The sequence below is a fragment of the Grammomys surdaster genome, unplaced genomic scaffold (assembly GCF_004785775.1).
Source record: "Grammomys surdaster isolate TR1022 unplaced genomic scaffold, NIH_TR_1.0 174, whole genome shotgun sequence".
Taxonomy (NCBI): Eukaryota; Metazoa; Chordata; class Mammalia; order Rodentia; family Muridae; genus Grammomys; species Grammomys surdaster.
The window spans coordinates 24,262,028-24,281,711 of NW_021604622.1; the positions used below are offsets into that span (position 1 = coordinate 24,262,028).

The 19,684-nt window shown below is 46.6% G+C and overlaps 1 protein-coding gene across 2 annotated transcripts in view; it reads right to left on the reverse strand.

The window, feature by feature from the left end:
* Positions 1-1,420: 1,420 nt before the first annotated feature.
* Ankrd33b (ankyrin repeat domain 33B) overlaps positions 1,421-19,684 on the reverse strand; it is a 77,146-nt gene continuing 58,882 nt past the window's right edge. For both annotated transcript variants that reach the window (XM_028767628.1, XM_028767629.1), the window contains exons 3-4: positions 12,948-13,088; positions 1,421-2,577 (exon numbers count right to left, since the gene is read on the reverse strand). In XM_028767628.1, the coding sequence (XP_028623461.1) occupies positions 1,745-2,577; positions 12,948-13,088 (974 nt within the window). In that variant the 3' untranslated portion in view covers positions 1,421-1,744. The remainder of the gene's footprint in view (positions 2,578-12,947; positions 13,089-19,684) is intronic.

Consider the following 19,684-nt stretch of genomic DNA (forward strand, 5'->3'; position numbering starts at 1 on the left):
GAGATGTAGTTAAACCAAAGTCCTAGATCCCAAGGGTAAACCCAGACAATTGATCTCAGTAGTTTTAGAGGAAGATCTAAGACCCCAGCATTCACCTTGGTATTTTTCTAGGGTTAAAGAAAAACTTACTAAAATGTGATTTAAAAAACAAACAAACAAACAAACTGAATGGTGGTACCAGTGCCAAATCCCCCTGGGTGCAGCCTAAGGTCCTGTTTTGTGGGGTTTTGGGGAAAGCTGGTGTGAGATAATATTATTCAATACTTAATGGTACCAATAATGAAAAAATAAACTTAAGCCAGCTTGCTCCTCATCCCATCCCCCGTGTAAGCCAAACCTCAGCAAAGGGCTTCCAAAGCAGAGTGACTCTATAGTCTGACTCTATAGCTTCCAATTTTTACATTAAATATTCAAATAAAGTGCATGTGTTACAGATACTCTAAGACCCAGCTGGGATTTCTCAGCGCTTTAGAGACAGACGTATAGAAAGGAAACTCTCACTGATGTGTTGGCACCCAGGATAAACCCCATCTCTGCCCCACCAAAGTCCCCACATACTGGAAGTTCTATAAAGTTGGCGTGGGGATGAACCAAACACCGGGGCCAGTCATCAAAGGGAAACCATCAGCAGAAAAAGACACAAGGGATTCTCTGGACTTGAATCTGGAGGAGATGCAACCGTCAGAGTATAGCCCACTCCAGGAAAACCTTCCCCAAACTATCCTGTCTAGTATCCAGTGTGTAGCAGCTGTTTTGAAACTCACCTGTCTGCCCTTCAACAGATGCCTGCATTCTGACTTTCCTACCTCTGCATCTTTGACGTTTCTAAGGGTCCACGTGTGCTGTTTGTAAGCACATATGACTTTGTTTCTACTACTCATTTATTAAAACCTGCCTCCATTAAATGCTCATCTTCCTCAAAATCTCCTAGAAGATGGGTCAGTCCAAGCCCCTTGCTTAAAATGAGTTTGGCCCTAGTAACATAATATTTCTGCAATGTGCCAAAATTGGTTTTTATGAAATGATTGACAGTGGGAGGGGAAGGGAACAAGAGAATTTCAAAGAACGAAAGCGAGTAAGACTTCATCTCACTTGATTACTTTGGATAGAAGTCAGTGCCTTTCTCAAGTAAAAACAGGCGTTTGGCATCACTCAAGTTAATAGGAAAAGCCAGTGCGCGGGTGTGTCCATAGGACACGAGAAGGCAGAGGCCAAAACCAAATGGCAAGGGGAGGATCCATCCCTTCTGTGTAATTCACACAGTCATTACAAGTATTTATTGCTAGAGACAGCATTCTAAACAGAGGGTCTTCAAATACAAGTATTAAAACTGACTTAATTATAAAGAGCCTGTCATTTGCAAAATGCTGCAATTTTTCATAAGTAACAAGATACAAAACTATGCAAAAATGCCATTTGATAAGCTTGGTTCCTTTAATTTTTAATTGGGGTTCTTTAAGGGTGACTTTTAGGTAAACTGACCTCTTAGTGTATAGAATGATCAGGGAACTGGTTTTAAACAAAACCACCTGTACTTTTTCCCAATTCTGTCTTGGGAGCGATATGGACCGTCCTTTGTGGATCTAGGAAAGGTGAATGGCCGGGAGGCTGTGTGATGCAGCATGCACCCCATGGCAGACAGGAGCATCCCCCTCTCTGTGGAGCTGCGTCCACAGCCTCCCAAGCAGCATCCCCGCACTGCATCCCCACACCAGGCACAGGCGCCATGAGAGTCATAGCCCCTTCACGTCCTTTTCCTCCAGCGTGGCGCCCGCTTCTCTTTCTGTGCCTCTGCCTGGCGCTTCTTCTCCGCCTCCTCCGCCTTCCTCTTCTCCTCCTTGGCCTCCTTGTACCGCCACTTGGGGATCTGCAAGTAAATATTGTCCTTGGCATTGGCTTTGGACGGTGCGCGCTCTGGCTGGAAGGTGGGCGCAGGTGCCTTGCTGATGCGCACTCTGGGGACCACCACGCCCGGCCGCACGCTGCTCCTCCGCAGCAACTGCAAAGGCAGGAGGCTGGCCTTCCGAGTGACAGGAGCAGGGGTGGACCCTGAGCTCCTGGGCGGCTGGGGAGATCCGGAGCTAGCTCTGGGAGTCTCCAGATTCTGGGATTGTAACTCAGAGCCCTCTACCTTGTTGCTGTCCTGCGCTTGGGCATCCAGGTTGCCCCTAGCTGCTAGGATTTCCTGCACCGCCAAACGTCGTTTCCCCACACAGGGAGGGTTCTCCGGGCACACGGTCTGACAGACTACAGCAACAACCGGGCTGTAGAGGCTTGTGGTCATCTTGACCATGTGGTCAAGGACGCCTCCATCCTCCAGGCTCTGGCCGGAGCGGGAGGTCAGAGTGGACCGCAGGAACGCAGCGAATCTCTGCAAGCAGTTTTTGGAACCTGACTTCTTCAAGACTGCCTCAGCGGTAAGTGGCAATTCCAGCTTGTACTTGTCCCCAAACTGCTCTGGACAGGGTCTCTCCATCAGCCTCTGCATGACATGAACAGCCTCTGCTCGGCCTGTGTATGCAGCCCACTCCTGTGGTGACAGCCCACGTCGGGGATCCCTTGCTTGAACGTCTGCCCCTGAAAAAGAAAAGCACACATGTAGCAATGGGTTGGGCAGCTAGGATGCTCCTTCTTTCACAGGCAGAGAATAGTGGCAGAATTCGGGATAGTACTTACAGGGAACCTGGCCCAGCCCAGTCAGAGTTCCCATGCTCACAAGGTACCACCCACAGCCTTGCAAACACCTCTTGGGTGGTTCATCATTCCTAGATAAAAACCTGCAACAAAGCCAGGCAAGGTGTCTCATGCCTATAAACCCGGGCACTGGGACAGAGAGGTGATAAAGTCTCAAGTGTGAAGCTAAGCTGAGCTAAAGACTGAGTTCCAGACAGCTGAGGCTGCACATGGCAACACTTGGTCTCAAAGAGCCAAAGTGAGCAAACAGGTTTGTTTGTTTGTTTGCTTGTTTATTTTAAAGAAGTCTCCAGGAAACTGGTGAAACGGCTTAGTACTTACCACTAGGCATGATAACCTGGATTTGATACCAGGAACCCAAGCATGATCATGACTCCTTCATGTGTGCTACCTTACCACATACACACATTTACACATACTCACATGCACCCACACATACAAATACACATGTACACAAACACACATATACAAATGAATGTGATTTTAAAAATAATTTTTAACAGGCTCCACCATCACCTGAACAATGAGAGAAGAACTTTCTAGCCATGAGGGCTGTCCTGACAGTAACTGGCAAAGCCTGGTGGCATCTCATCTCTGTACATAGCTATGGTAGGTCTTGTTCTATTGACATGGTAATGTCTTGCTTCTTGTGTGGAGTAGACAGCTGCCTCCACCAGCCAGTGGGCAGGCCAGAATGGAGGTGCAACATACTGCCTAATGTTGTTTTCTCAGAACATCTTACCCTGCATGTGAGAAGTATATATTTAACAAAGGCTCTGGATGAAATAGTGTCCCGGCAGCTGAGGCAGCTACCCAAAGCTGCAAAACCACTGCTGGAAGCCAAGCCCCCTGCCTTGAGTCTATACTCAGATCCATCCGCTTTCTGCCTAAGCAACACCATTATGCTGGCTAAGTTTGTATTCACTTGGCTAGGCCATAGCACTCAGTGGTTTGATCAAACACAAAGCTAAGCACAAGCCTAAAGAGATTTGACTCTAAGTCAAAAGGGTCACTTTCCAAACGTGGTGAGCCCCATCCAATCAGGTGCAGGCTGTAAGAGCAATGACTAAGCCGGGCGGTGGTGGCGCACGCCTTTAATCCCAGCACTTGGGAGGCAGAGGCAGGCGGATTTCTGAGTTTGAGGTCAGCCTGGTCTACAAAGTGAGTTCCAGGACAGCCAGGGCTACACAGAGAAACCCTATCTCGAAACACCAAAAAAAAAAAAAAAAGAGCAATGACTAGTTTCCTGGAGCAGTGGCTCCTGCCTACTCACCCTCTATGAATTTAAAACTTCTGAATCCCTATAACTGCCTAAGACAACTAAAATGAATCACTTTATTTATACGCTTTGTGGGCTGTTTGTTCCTTTAAAGACGTTCGTATCTTCCTTAGACAGTCACTTCCTGAGAAATCTCTCTACCAAGGCCCCTTCTGAAAAACACACTGCAGCCTTAAACTCCAACTCAGCTGAGATGCGCAATACATTTCTACTTCTGCCTTTAGAAACGGATACAGAATCACTGTTCAGTTCATCTTTGTCCAGTCTCACTGCAACATAGTTACAAATCATGAAGGAGTTCAAGTCCCATTATTCTCTACTGGCAAAGCTTGCAGGAGAACTGGGGCAATTAGCCTGTGAGCTCCCGGGGGACCCAGGCAGCAGCAGCAGCCCCATCCACGCCGCATCCACGCTCATATCCACGGACCGATCTGTCTGACTCTGCTGACTGCTCAGCCTTTCTGGGGTCAGCCTACATTCCTGCCATGCAGGTCCACAGCAGCCTCATGGCTGGGAAGACCACCTCGCTTAAACTTACCTGCTAACGGCCTTAGTCCTGTGACACATTAAAGAATAGTTGTCTTAGAAAAGTGGCAATTATTTGGAACTGGAATGCAGGAGGAACTCATTAGCCAGAGCACAATTTATAAACTAGCAAAAAATGAAAAGGGGGCAGTAAAAACGCCACTGCAAAAATAGATGACACATTAAACCTTAATTAATTGCATGTCACGTTAAAAGGGAACAAACTGAGAAATTAAAACCGTAATGAACACTTGCACGAGAGAGACATTTTTCAAATGCTAATGAAAAATGAAAGGGATGGTTGTCCAGAGCTTAGCAGTCTGCCTCCAACCTTTTAACGTGATCAGAAAACACATGCTACAAATCAAGAGGACAAGCCATTTCTACGGCAGCAGCCCTGGACCCTCAGTCACATGCTCAAGTTAGTGACCCACTTTCTCAAGTAACTGCTGTGAAGGATAATAGCAACTGAACTGTGAGAGAGTACAGCTGCCCCCCGCCTGCACAATGGATCGGGCCCAGGATCCTCACTGGACATCAAATTCTGAGGTGGCTCGGGGTCCCACATATAAAACAGTACGTTTGCAGAGCACCCATGCAGATCACCCCCCTACAGACCAGTGGTTCTCAACCTGTGGGTCAAAACCCCACCGCATATCAAATGTTCTGCTGATCAGATATTTACACTACAATTCAGAATAGTAACAAAAGTGACAGCTATGAAGTAGCATCGAAATACTTACATGGTTTTGGGAGTCGGGGGGAACATCACCAAAACATGAGGAACTATATAAAAGTGTCACAGCATTAGGAAGGTTGAGAACCATTCCTTATTTACTGATACACTGAAACATCTCCTGATTACCCATAATCCTAACTCGATACAAATGCTATCTATCATTGTTACACTGTGTTTAGGAAAAGGCAACAAAAAAAAGAGTGTGTGTGTGTGTGTGTGTTCTGTCAGAGCTAGCTAAACCCACAGACATAGAATCTGAGACATGAGGCTGGCAGAACATGTTACAGTGCTGGGGTTTGAACCCGGGACCCTATACACGCCAAGCAAGTGCTTTACCATGCTGGAAGATGATTCACAATTTCTACAAATACCTTTCAAGGAGTAACACCGAGAGTAACTCAGAAGTGCTGCTTCCTGTGGCTAGCCAGCATCCTCATTCCAGCCAGCACCATTTCACCCACTGAACAAAACCGGAGACATGGGACTTGGGCTGTCACTGTTGCCATGCCGTGTGTTGAAAGCTGCCTGTGCAGAATGTTCTACTACACTCAGTGCAATATTATTCTCAGCTCTACACAATACATCATGATTGGTTAACCTAGGGTTGTTCAAGGTTGAAAGTACTGGAATCTTTGGCCAGTTAATCCTTAATTATGAATGAGGCTAGCCTGTGCACTGTGGAAATTTTAAGAACATACCTGGTCTGTAAAAGACGCCAGTAGTAACCCACTTGTTGTGACAGCCAAACTCTTGGCCATGTGAAATACCAGTAGGAGATAACATGTTCCATCTTAGAATCACTGGGTCCCCAGCCAGCCAGCCAGCCTCCTGTGGCCAGGGAGCCAGTCCTGGTTAGTGAACCCTTATGAGTTGTTTGCCTCCTGCTGCTGTTGATTCCTACTTGAAACACACGTCCTAGGCTCAGATGTCTGCCACAGAATCAATAGGTGTCAATCTGGGCTGAGGAGATGGTGCACATGATCTGTAGGACCTGAGTTTGGACTCCCAGCCCGTGTAGAAACCAGGCACTGGGCATGACAGAGTGCATCTGTAATCCCAGTGCTGAGGAGGCAGAGACAAGAGGTCCTGGAGTTCGCTGGTCAGACATTTTAGCTGTATCAGAACGCCCCAGGTTCAGCATGAAGCCCTGTTGTTGCGGTAATTCTCCAACCCAAATATGACCGGTCAAAGAAAGCACAACTCACTAATTATGAATATAAGCTGCACGCCTTGATTGGGCAGATTCACCACTACACTACTCTATTCCCCAGCTATGAGACCCTTATAACTTGTGGGTTTTCCAAGCTATGAGCTTGTCCTTCCACCTCCTGCTTCTCTGTCGACTTCCTTCTTCCTCCCCAGTCATCATCTTGTGTGTGTATGTGTGTGTGTGTGTCTCCCCCCTCCCTCTCCCCCTCCCCCCTCCCTCTCCCCCTCCCTCTCGCCCCCACCATTTATTTCTCCACCTCCCCTTCTCTGCCCAATCACTGGCTCTAGTCTTTATTTTACAAATTAAGGTGGGCAGAAGGTTCACTAGAAGTCACCTGGGTACTGATTCACTCCTCCTCTGCAGCCCTTCCCAAGAAAGGGGAATTAGCATCAAAATACAAGGTCAGGGCTATCCACAACACTCTGTCTCAGAAAACAACGTGGAAAGCAATAGAAGACACCCAACATCAACCCCTCGGGCTGCCACACATATGCGTGTTCACTTGCATGCACACTCACACCCCCATATGCACAAGTCCATGAACACACACACACACAGACATACACACACAGAGAGAAACAAGGGAGGAGGAGGGGGAGGGGGCAGGGGGGAAAAGAGAGAAAGAGAGAGAGAGAAAAGCAGAGAAGAAGAGAACTGGTGGAAAGGAAGCAGGGTCTAGGATGTCATGGAACCAAGGTCAGATCTGGGTGGTATCTGCTGATTTCACGGCTTCTAATGGCACATGAGAAATTATCTATCTATCTGTCTATCTATCTATCTATCTATCTATCTATCTATCTATCTATCTATCTATCTTATATGAGTACACTGTAGCTGTCTTCAGACACACCAGAAGAGGGCATTGAACACCATTACAGATGGTTGTGAGCCACCATGTGGTTGCTGGGAGTTGAACTGACCTATCTCTCCAGCCCAGACATCTACCTTTTTCTAAATCATCCCCAGGACGGGATTTTTGTTACTTGAAACAGAAAGCTCTACAAACAAACGCTAGAGAGAACAGGTAGCCCACTCAGTCTCAGGACCGCCCTCCTGTAGGAGGCATGAAGACCCAGCTGGCATCCCTGGAGTGTCTAAGTCTCACAGAGGCTGGGCTATAGCCCAGTGGCTCACAATACAGTCCCTGTCACCTCCCTCCCTCTCTGCCTCTTGCTAAGGTCACATTCTACAAACACTACACTGAGTCCTTTCAGTGCAGAGTTCCTGCTTGTAGGCATCCTTCTGGCTCATAACTGGGATGGGAAATTCCTGTCCTCCGTCTAAACCGAAAGCAGCTATGTGTTGACACAAGTCACCTGGCTTTTGAGAAGCATGCCACAAGCGCTCGTCTGAGATGATAGCAAACAGACAAGGAACAGTGTCTGCTCCTTGTCTCCCTCTGGAGCCATTTTGTTCCCAGAACCACAGGAGGATGGGTGCTAGGCCTCAGCTTTGTGCTCTTCCTCCCAGAGGCTGCAGTAATTACATCACACTTCAGGAATAAAGTCAGCTCTGTTGAGCAAGTCTGGAACCTGGCAAACTCCATGGGGGAAAAATAAAATCACATCATTGACACGGCTCCTCGGAGCCACTTACAGAAACAGACCTGTCACTTCGATGCATTAATATTCCACTGGGTTGACAAGGTGCTACGTGTCCTTTTCGATTCTTATCAGGATGGCTGACATTATCAGGAAACCTAATCCAAACAGCCGCAAGGCTGGCTTGCAGAATAGGCCGCATTTGTCATTACATTCGGCGTTCCGATAATTCCAACGTTATTTTATTCTATCTGACAATGCAGATAAGGGCTGACGTGTGCCTGTGTGTTATAGACTCTGGAAAAATCCAAAGGGTTTAGATGGTCAGCCAATTCAATCATTCGTCATTTCTAGGTGAAGTGGTTCCAACTGAATGTAATAAAATTGCAAGTCAGGAACAAAAATCTGGTGTTAAAAGCACCCAGGAACTGAAGCATACTGAATTCTAACAACAAAACAATAACCAGAATGAGATGCGTGTGTTTTACTGTTACTATGTAGCATCGTATGTACCTTTTGCTTTTATAACAATTATAGGATGATCATTCTTCAGTCTGCTACTGACTCACTGTCCCTCATCAGACATAAACACACTCTGTGCTGAGGAGCCAATTTAAAGAAAAGCATAGGCAACTGGCACCTATGAATACCTCCAGTTGCTTTAATACTAGTATATTCAAATGGAAACTAGGATCAAAACAGTGATGCAAACGTTTAAAATATGTCAACAGGCATCCATACTGCTGCCTGACAAATCTGGGGAGGCCATCAACTCTCACACTGGTTTCTTATCAAATATACACATCTACACAAAAAGGAAAATATACTTCAGTTTCCTGAGAAGAATTAGAAGCGAACAAGACAGGTATAAGCAAGAATATTCTAGTGGTTAAGTGCTCCAGTCAAGGTTTCTTGGGGAGCTCAAATGCACCCTAAAGGAGCTACCATGCCAGTATAGTCTGGAGCAGAACAGGCCGGGAAGGAAGATTGTGTCTGAGGATAGACAGGTCTTTTCTTACTCTTTAAAATCCTATCCCACTTTAATTAGTTGTACCTGTGGCCTTTGATGGGAATCAACCACATACATAGGGGTCATTTGGCAGTATCTGCAGGCATTTTGGGGTGTCCCAACTGGAGGGTGCTCCAGTCATCTGGTAAGTAAAACCCACAGATGATGCTAACACCCAATATTAGTAGGGAGGGTCCATAAGGACTGAGCGAACCCCATGTGTCACAGAGACAAGAAGGTATGTGCTTATTAGCACAAATATCTCACCACAGAGATAATTTTTAGAAAGAAAAATATATGTTACTTTTCATTCAGTCACAAAGAACTCCTGATCACGTAAATGGATCAATACTGAAAGCTGGTCATAACCAGCTTGTACTGACAGCTTCCTCCAAGGTGGGTACCTTGGCCTCACGTGAACAAAATCCCACCTGCAACTTCCTGGGATGATGACATTGTCATCAGCCCAGAGAGGTATGTGCCAGCCGCACAGGAAGCTGCCCTCCTGGCAGGGGTTGTTTCTGCTGCACTCTAAGGAACCCAGCAGGCAAGGACCTGCACTCCTGTGGATTATTCTAGACTTCAGCAGAGTGGAGACGCTCACAGTGGTTGTGGGGATCAACAGAGAAGTGAGTTCACAGATCTGTAAAATTCGTAAACAAATTACAGACAGGCAGGGGCAGAAGGCGTAGCAGCAAAGTTAGCACCAGGCCCAAGCTGTCGAATCATTCTCAGGGCCGTGGTCGGCGTTTCTCAAAAACTTTACAGGTTCTACATGGTGCCTGAAATCCTAGGAGACCTAAGAAGAAATGGCAGGAGCATTCTTTTCCCCCTGACAAAAAAAAAGAGTTGATAATTCAAACTAATTAACCGTGGAAGGTGCACCTGATGTGATTGACACCCTAACTTTTGGGTTGAAGAACAGAAATCATTAAGGATCTACATTCAGTTAGAACTACTAAAAGAAAAAAAAAAAGTCAGTTAGTAAAAAAACGGAGGAAGCTTTCACCCAACACAGAGCTTCAGACAATCACTGGTTTTAATTAGGAACAATTACTTCTCGTTGAAATGGAATGGGAAGGCCTGACCTCTGCTGAAACTGATATCTTTTAAAAGTTAAATTCAGTTGAATTAAAGACACACACAATCAGTGGGACTAATTTCAAAATACACTTTACACGCATGTATTTATTGAAGGTGTGCACACACATATATGCATACATGTCACAGCTTGTGTGTGAAGGTCAGAGGACAAATTGCAGGAATCAGTTCTCTTCTACCACGCTAGGGTCTAGGCAGTCCCAGGAGTCTATTTTAATTATATATATTTTATTCTTATACCATCCTCTAAGACATGGAGATTAAAGCGGGAAGGAAGAAAACCCAAGGCTGTGAATCCCACAAGTCCAGACTAACCACAAGGACAAGGTTGAAAGATGCTGTACAATGCCAAGTCACAAATAACTAAAGACAGAGCAACTGACACAGACCAGAGGGGAGGAGGACACACAGAACTGCACGTGGGAGCCAGCTGGGACTATAGAACAGAAAAAGGTCACTCATGGAAGGGACAATGTCTAGAACAATGTTGCCACCCCTGGGTAACTAGGATGGGGGTGGGGAGGGGCTGTGCTCTGACCTTGGTATCCTCAAACTTGTCTGCTGGAGCTCTGTACCCACTGTGATGACTCGCTCTGTCCTGAAAGCTGAGGCCCCACGTATGGCATCACTGACCTTTTAAAAGAGTCTTAGGGGAGACTCCTTGCCCTGCTATGTGAAGGTACACTTAAGTTTGATTCCTCACCAGACATCAAATCTGCTGATGCATTGATGCCGGGCTTCCCATGCTCCAGAACTGAGAGGACAGCACACGCATACTGTTTATAAGCACCGGCTCCTCGGGATCGGCTACACCCCATGCCAAGGACAAAGATCATTTAAAAGATCCACATTAAATATCTTACATCCTCTGAGGTGTTAGATGCTAACTCTGAACCCAGTGTTATGTGCAGGTTACATTCCTTTTCTCAGCTCGTTCCCGAAGACACAGCTCAGGTTACCCTAGCAATGATCCTTTCGGTTTCAAGCCAGGAAGAGAACAAGAGGTTAGTCACAGGGACTTTCACGTAGGACTCATCAACAGCTACAAAGTCATAGCATGTCCACCCTCAGGGGGAGGGAGAGAGAAGTGAGAACGGAAAAGGATTTCTCCTCGTGGAGATCTATGGAGTAGGCATACAGTCCTGTTGACCCAGCTTCAACCTAAGGATATCCCCCATGGAGGCCCTGCCAGGAGCAGCCCAGCCCAGCCTCTGTCCCGGGCATCCCTGTCATCTTCAACACTTCTGTCCTTAGGACAGAGGCAATGAACACTTCCTTTGTTGCGTGTATGTGTTCAGGTGTATACACACATGCACCAAGTGGCTGTGCACATGGATGCCCAAAGCCGATCTGGAGCCCCTCAGTACATTCAGCAAGCCTACGTATCTAGCTTGTTCCCGAGAACCTCTTCCTGTTCTCATCTTCCAAGTGTAGAACTCCACATGGGCTGCCGTGTCCACTGAACATTTACGTCGGTTCTAGAAATCCAATTTCCATCTCGGGCACGTGGGGCGAAGCTCTGCTCACTGAGCCTGGCTGCCCTGGAACTCACTCTGTAGACCAGGCTGGCCTCGAACTCAGAAATCCGCCTGCTTCTGCCTCCTAAATGCTGGGATTAAAGGCGTATGCCACCACCGCCCAGCCAGAATACACTCTTGACAGAGGCAGCTAGACAGCCAATAGACAGAGGAGTGAGGGAGATGCCAGCGGGGAGCAGCAGGGATTTCAGGGAGTCTGCTGTGACCAATCCTTAGCCAGCCCTCAAGTCACTTACTTTAGGTTTTCCCACTCCCCAAACACAGACAAGATCTCCTGTATCCCAGGCTGGCCTTAGACTTGCTATGAAACTGAGGATGGCTTGGAACTCCTTTATCCTCATGTCTCTGCATCCTGTGTGCCAAGATTACAGGCACACATCACCACACCCAGTTTATGTTGTGCTAGCATTGAGCCTTGGGGCTCTGTGTGCGCTAGAAAAGCATTCTGCTGGCTGAGCTATATATACCCTAGCTTGCCTTTGGCTTTTAAACAAAATTCAAATGATGACAACCATACAGCTCAACAACAACATCTATTCCTTACTGCCACTGCTTCTGAAGACCTCCGCAGAGGGGAGACCCTCTCTCAAGTCTCAAAAAGTCTCGACCACCCAGTAATCTACTTGAGACACCATGTACTGGAGCAATTGCGAGGTTGTTTATTAGGGCGTGACAACTAGCTGCCGGTCAATTCTTATGCCCACGAAGGAGCTGAATTGACCCCGACAGCCAGTTTGAGAAGGGTTTTTAAGGGGAAAAACCACAAACCAAGGGATGGGGAGGGGAATGAGGGGGTTGCTAGGGTGGTATAACATAAAAATAGTGGAACATTCCAAAGGAACCCAACCTACATGAGTCAGGGTCAGGTGAAAGCTCTCTGTATGCTTATCTTTCTCAAGAATGTGGTCCTGCCCTGTCACTGTGGCCTTGCCCTGTCACTTCGGTTCCCAGCTTGGTTCTCAACTTGGTTCTCAGCTTGGTTCCACCTAGCTCACTTGCATTCTTTCCTTTCTCTTTGCAGATAGGCCAGTTCCAGTAATGGTGACTGGTCTTTCCACATTCCTAACTCGCTTCATGGCTCAGTTTCTCAGAAAATTTTCCATGTCCTTATAAAGAAAGCCTAAAGAATATTTTATATGTCTAAAAAGGATTCTATATACCCAGTATCTATAATTTTTCACTCTACACTTCTGTGAGAGGCATGGGTCTAATTAAGATGCATTCTTTAAAAGACTCCCCTTGCCGTGTCTAAGACCTAAAGACTGCACAGGACAGGAGGTTTACCTGCTAGCATCAGGACAGGAGGCTTACCTGCCAGCATCAGGGCTCGCACACATTCCGTTCTGCCCTGCATGGCCGCTTTCATGAGGGCTGTAAAGCCAAATATGTTCCTCCTTTCTAGGTCCAGACCAGGGAAATAATTCAGTAAGTAGTTGGTGATGGTCGCATGTCCTGAAAGAGAGTTGTACATTTATGAATGTACCCACAGAGGCGGTCACTTCTATGTGGCAGAGAGACAGACAGACATGGCTCATCACCAGCCCGAGCTGGCTGTCACCTGTGTGTGTGAGCTCTTTAAGTCTCCAACACAGTTCTCCTGGATGTAGGAGAGAGCGGAATGTGGGAGACGCTGCTTCAGCCTCACTGTGGACCATCAGTCTCCCTCTCGGGAGGCAGAGGCAGGCCATGCTGCCACATGGGAAGTGACCTCACTTCCCCACAGACAGGGTACAGTAAATTCCCAGCAGGAGTCACCAGAGCAAACAGGTGCCAGGCTGCAAGGGATCCTGGGAAACATTTCCATGTATGGAGGGAGCCTCAGTGGGGAAATCCATCAAAGCAAGAGTATCTTAATTCATATGGGGCACCACTGGTTGCCAATTAAAAAATGTTGTACTTCTCCCTTCTATTCTCTCCACTCCCAGTCTAAGCACACACACGCACGCACGCACGCACGCACGCACGCACGCACGCACGCACAGCCATTATACCTAAGCAGGCAAAGACCTGCATTTTAAAACACAGGTCTTCCTTTTCTCACCTTGTTCCTCCCAAAGAGAGGATCCGGTTTATACTCGTGCCCAGGTTAGAAATAAACAAGCCACATAGACAGGAGTTCTGACTCTGAAGAAGCAGGCTACAGCTTACCACTGAGCTCAGCCACAGCTATGAAAAGATGGGTCAGCACCTCGCTGAGGGATCCAGCGCTAACAAGACCAGGCTGGCGCTCCGGGCCACATAACAGATTCCAGCTTGTGACGGTGTTGCTTGGACTCACCGACCTCTTGACCCTCTCTGTGTGAGGAGCTCAGGATGAAGCTGAGGGTCAGGAGCCCATGATAGCTCAATAGCTCTGAAGCCAGGAGGGAAGAAGACGACCTTTGATCTGAAGTTAGCTTGTGTTCTGCTTGAACACTTGACGCACCGCTCCGATTCAGACTGGGTCTCAGTGAAACGAATTGCGATTTGTTTCGCTCTTTTTCTTTAAAAATTTTACACTGCATGTCAGTCACAATTTGCAGCAGGTATTTCCTGTGTGTGTGTGTGCGCACACACACACTAGCTACCCTAGTCTCCACTTGCCCTGACTTTAAGGAGAATAGTTCATGTTTGCAAAGTGTTAGCAGGTCCATCTTTAATTTCTACGGAAAACAGTCTGCATGGTAAAGTTGCTGTTCTCCCTTCTGGAAAAAGCCTGGGGATGGAGAAGGATTCTTAGATCATCAAAGCTCCAGCCTATAATCGAGACACAGGACACAGGCTCTCCATGCTGGATTTTCTGACTTCAACCATATATTCTGTATAATGGGCAGTTTGCTTTATAGATTTTTCTGTTTTCTTCTCTCTACCCATTCAACTTGCCAAGTGTGTGTATTTATACTACATACATAGTCTTTTTAGTGCAAAGACACCCAGATACTCAAAACTGGTTTGAGTCTAACCCAACTTACACATTGCAGGAGTTGGTTCTATCTTAAGGGCAGGCTCACCACAGAGATTCCTATCTCCCTGCAGTGAGCCCTCCCCTGGCCAAAGAAAGAGTAAAAGTGGTACTCAACATAACTTGGAGGTCACCACTATACTTTAGAGAGCTTACTCTAAAAATATAGAATCCAATTCCCAGACTTGCCCCTCAAAAATCTGAGGTACTCTTGTGAAGGGGACCAAGTTTTCTGTGTCTATAAAATGGCAAGATGATATCAATGCACAGTTATAAAAGGCACAGCAGAGAAAGTGTACAGAAAATTCCCAGCAGAAAAAAAAAAAAAGACAAATAGAAAAGTCCTGGCCACACCTATAACCCCTGCATGTGGGAGCCAGAAGCAGATGGTCAAGCTCCCCTGAGCTGTGTAACAGGTCTGGAGCTAATCTGGAATACATGGGACCCAGCCTCAAAAAAGCAAACAGCAAACAAACCAAACAAACAAAAGATCAAACCACACACAGAAACTGAAGAACCTGAGCAGGTGACAACTCCACAGCCACCAGCAGAGTGACTCTCTACTCCTGACTTGAAGGCTGAGCCTGGAGACCTCTCTCCAGAGCATGGATAACAAGGGAGAGGGAAATATGGAGCTCAACTTCTCGGTGGAGAAAGTGACCACCAATACTGAGCCAGGGGACCAAAGCTGTGTTTGTAACACCTGCCCTCTGAAGCTATGATGAGGGGCCCTGTGCTCTGTGTGGCTCCAAAGAGCTCCTATCTGCAATCTAATTCCAAGGCACAAGTAAGGGACATCCTACAATACACCAGATCCTGTATGCAAACCTATTAAGACCATTAAACACAAAGACAGTCTGAGAAAATGTCACAGTCACCAGAAGGCCAGAGACACAGACATGCAATATGGAATTGTGAATGGGAAGCTGGAACCGAAAAGGACATTAAAGGCCAAATGCGGTAGCACCTACATGTTATGCCAGCACTGAAGAAGCGGAGGCAGAAGGATTGCTGCAAGTTCTAGTCTAACCTAGTCTATATAGCAAGCTCCAGGACAGCCAGGGCTACATAGCAAAGCATTGCCTTGGAAATATGGGGCAGGGGACATGACAGTGGGAAATATCCAAGGAGATCTAAATAAAGAAGGGGATTCAGTTACTAACTGTCCTTGTTAGTTTTATGTCAATCTAACACAGACTAAGAGTCACTTGGGAAGAGGGGTTCTTAATTGAGAAAATGCCTCTGTAAGACTGGCCTGTAGACAAGTCTGTGGGGCATTTTCCTGACTGGTGACTGCTTTGTGAGGGCTCATCTCACTGTGGGTGCTATCCCTGGACAAGTGGTCCTGTGTGTATAAGCAAGCAAGCTGAGTGAGGCATGGGGAAGAAGCAGGCAGCTTTCCTCCGTGGCGTGGGTCAGTCCCTGCTGTCAGGTTCTTGCCTTGAATTACACCCTGGCTTCCTGCAGTAGACTGTGACCTGGATACGTAAGCTGGCTGAATTCTTTAACAAACTGCTTTTAGTCACGGTGGTTTTTTTTTTTTTTTCACAGCTATAGAAACCTAACTAAGACATTAACAGTGTGTGGGTATTGGTCCACCCGCTGTGTCAATCACACTAACGCAAGATCTTAACGGGAAACTGGGTGAGCCATATACAGACATTCTGCGTGAAGTCTGCAGTTTTTCTATTAAATCCAAACTATTCTGAAACTGAAAGTTCATTTTAGGGGCTGGAGAGATGGCTCAGTGGTTAAGAGCACTGACTGTTCTTCCAGAGGTCCTGTGTTCAATTCCCAGCAACCACATGCTGGTTCATAACCATCTGTACTGGGATCCGATGCCCTCTTCTGATGTGTCTGAAGACAGCCATGGTGTACGCATACATAAAATAAATAAGTCTAAAAAAAAAAAAAAACCTTGAAAAGTTCATTTTAAACAAAGCAGGAAAACAATAGAGGCAGGAACAGAATCTGTAGCTGCTGCTATGGGTCCTCCTCCCCTCCAGAGGGAGCTGTGCTGTTTATGAGACACTGAGAGCGCAGGGCTGGACCTTCAGAAAAGGAGCAGGGATCAGAGGATGACAGAGAGTACTCCTGAGAAGTGAGTGGGCATGTCTCCGTGAAACACAAGGAGCGACATCAGCCAACCCCCCTCACCATACCACCAGCTTCCAGTCCATGTTCACAGTAATGCCATCTCCGTGTGAGCAGGTAGATTGTTGGTTCTCAGGCTGGCTCAAGTCTGTATGTTCTGACCAACTAACCCCAGGCTGCATATGGGGAAATTCCAACCTTGTGGTTTGGTTTTGGTGTGTGAATATACATACACATGTGTGTGCCTGCCTTTGTGTGTGCATTTATGTGTGCATGCATGTACGTGTGCAGGTGCACAGAGTGTGCACTTGAGAAAGCCAGAAGACAACATCGAGTCTCTTCCCCAACCATCTCCACCTTAATCTTTGAGACAGGGTCTCTCACAGACCCTGGCACCGGTCAATTTAGTTAGATGAGCTGGCCAACAAAGCTGCTGTCTCCAAGTCCCCAGAACTGGGGTTGCAGACACACACTGCCACACCTGGGTTTTTTGTTTTTTTTTACATGGATTCTGTGATCTGGACTCAGGTCTTCATGCGTGTGTGGTCAACACTTTACAGACCGAGCCATCTCTGAAGCTCAAAACTATCAACTATTACATCACCTACCTCAGAGCAAACTGCTCTGTCAGGAGACGATTCACCGCCCACTTCACGGATGACAAGAACCACAAAAAGGAAATTCCTCAGTTTCCCCATTTCATCTCCACAACATCCCCACATTCACAAGGGATCCCTGCTCTGTCTCTCCCATTGAAATCCCGGGTGACCCTGCACCCATTAAAGTTACCAATCTGCCAACACTTCAATAATAATATTTTCTCTTCTCTCATGTGTATTTATGTGTGGTGCATGTGTATATGCAGATACGTGTATGGGGGTGTGGCAATGTGGACATGCAGATGTGTGCATGAGTGGGCACACATGTAGACAGCCAAGGTTGACATTGGAAGTCTCCCTCAATCACTCTCCACATTATTTCTTGGGACAGGCTCTCTCGGTTGGATCTAGAGCTCACTGGAACTGCTAGCTGACTGCTCCAGCGACTCCATCCTCTGCCTTCTGAGTGGGATTACTGCCAACCGCCATCTTATAATCCCTGGCTTGAGAGCCATTCTCTGTTCTCTTTCCTGGAATAGTTAGCCACCATTTTCTTCTGCTTGTCTATCTTACCATCCTTGCAGATACGTTCCCACTAGATCACCTGAAAGGCCTATAGTTCCTCACTGTGCCCCTTGCTAGATGACATCATGGTTCTGTCACAAGGAACCCTTCCCCAAAGAATATCTGCAGGTAGGAAGCCAGCAGATGCTAAAATATACTAACTCAGACTCTCCCCATCCTGGGCCTCAGTTTCCTCCAATAGATCATGTCACAGCTGGCTCATTACTCCCAAAAGGAGCATGACAAGAAATGGTAGCCAAACAGCTGCCCTGGATAAAGTGTCCAAGAACAGGGTCTCCATTTTAATTAATCATAAATGAAAACAATAAAATCAAGACCTCTGCCTGTCCACAGAAGCATGAGCATTAGTCATACCTGAAAGTCAACTCTGCAGAGGCAGGGGGTCACCCAACAGTAGCCAGCTGGCATGCATGTCTAAGCCTCTCATCTTTCTCAGTCCGAGGGGTGGGGTTGGGGGTGGCTTAGGTGTTAAGACTGAGTACTAAGGAGTTACAAGTGGTTCACGACCTCTTGTAACTGCTGTTCTATGGGATCTAGTGCCCTCTTGTGGCCTCCTCGGGTACCCACACTCATGTACACAGATACACACACATATATAATTAAAAACAGAAAGCATGTATTTCCAACAATAACCCTATGGGTCTGCCTTCACACACACAGTCACCTGGGTACCACCAGTCATTCCACTCCCTTCAGTTCTGTGCTCTCCGGCTATTGACACTCATCCAGCTGTGACTGAGCAGCCTCACAACAGTTGCCCATCAATGCTGTTGGTAAATTGGATGCTTGCCCATTCTGTTACTTGACACGCCCACAGCACTGACCGCTTCCCCCTCCCTCATTCACAGAACTGTCTTCCCATGAGTGCTCTGGAACCTCACCCTTCTGACCCTCCACCTTCCTGCTTTTCTTGCTCCTGGGAAGCCACTGTTCCTTGGTTGATGAAAAAGCCCTCTCCCTCATCCCACATGCTCTCCCTTCCATGATCCCTCGTGCTCTGTGTATTCAATTATTACCTCTAAATCTCCAACACACCCACATCTACTTCTGTCTATTAGTTTCTTGTCCATGTGTCTACTGCGTATTTATCCTGGGTGTTCCGCAACCAAGCTAACCCTATTGCATCAAACCCCAAACATCTACCCCCTGGCCTGTTCCTCTCCCCAAGTGCTTTTTCAGTGATGGATACCAGCAAACATCTGTGTTCCATTCCAAACCCTGCTCCTGTCTCCTGTATATGCATGAGACTGCCAATCTCCAATGACAGGATCCATCAAGGAGAAGCTAAAAACTAGCAGCTGACCTTCCCGAGATGGTTCCACCATGGACGGACAAAATTAATGAACAGGTTTACATCTCTAGGCAAAGCCAAGAAGATTTCTTTTTCGGAAAGATTCCTGCTATTAATAGGCTTTTCCCATTGTTATTAATATATGTAACAATCAATAGGTATTAGCCCACCCTTTTGAGCAGATATGTCTGCAGAACAATGAAGAGGTACTGTCTTGTAGTGATGCTATATACAGATGATTTCTTAATTCTTAACAATAAGAATTCCTAAAATTATATCAGTAATTATTAAGCTCTTTTATAACGGGACTGTTATTAAGTCCTCTCTGATGTCAAAACTGCAATGAGAACTCTGCCAGTCTTAAAGTGTCCTGAGTTAATTGCTTCTGAGATAGCAAGCAGGTATCTGCTAGAGCACATTCCAAGAGGTTGTAAAACCATTAACCAAAGGTGATAAAAAGGGGGTGGGGGACTAAGGATTTACAATAGGTATAAGGACAGAAGATAAAATATTGACTGGGTTTATCTATACAAAATTC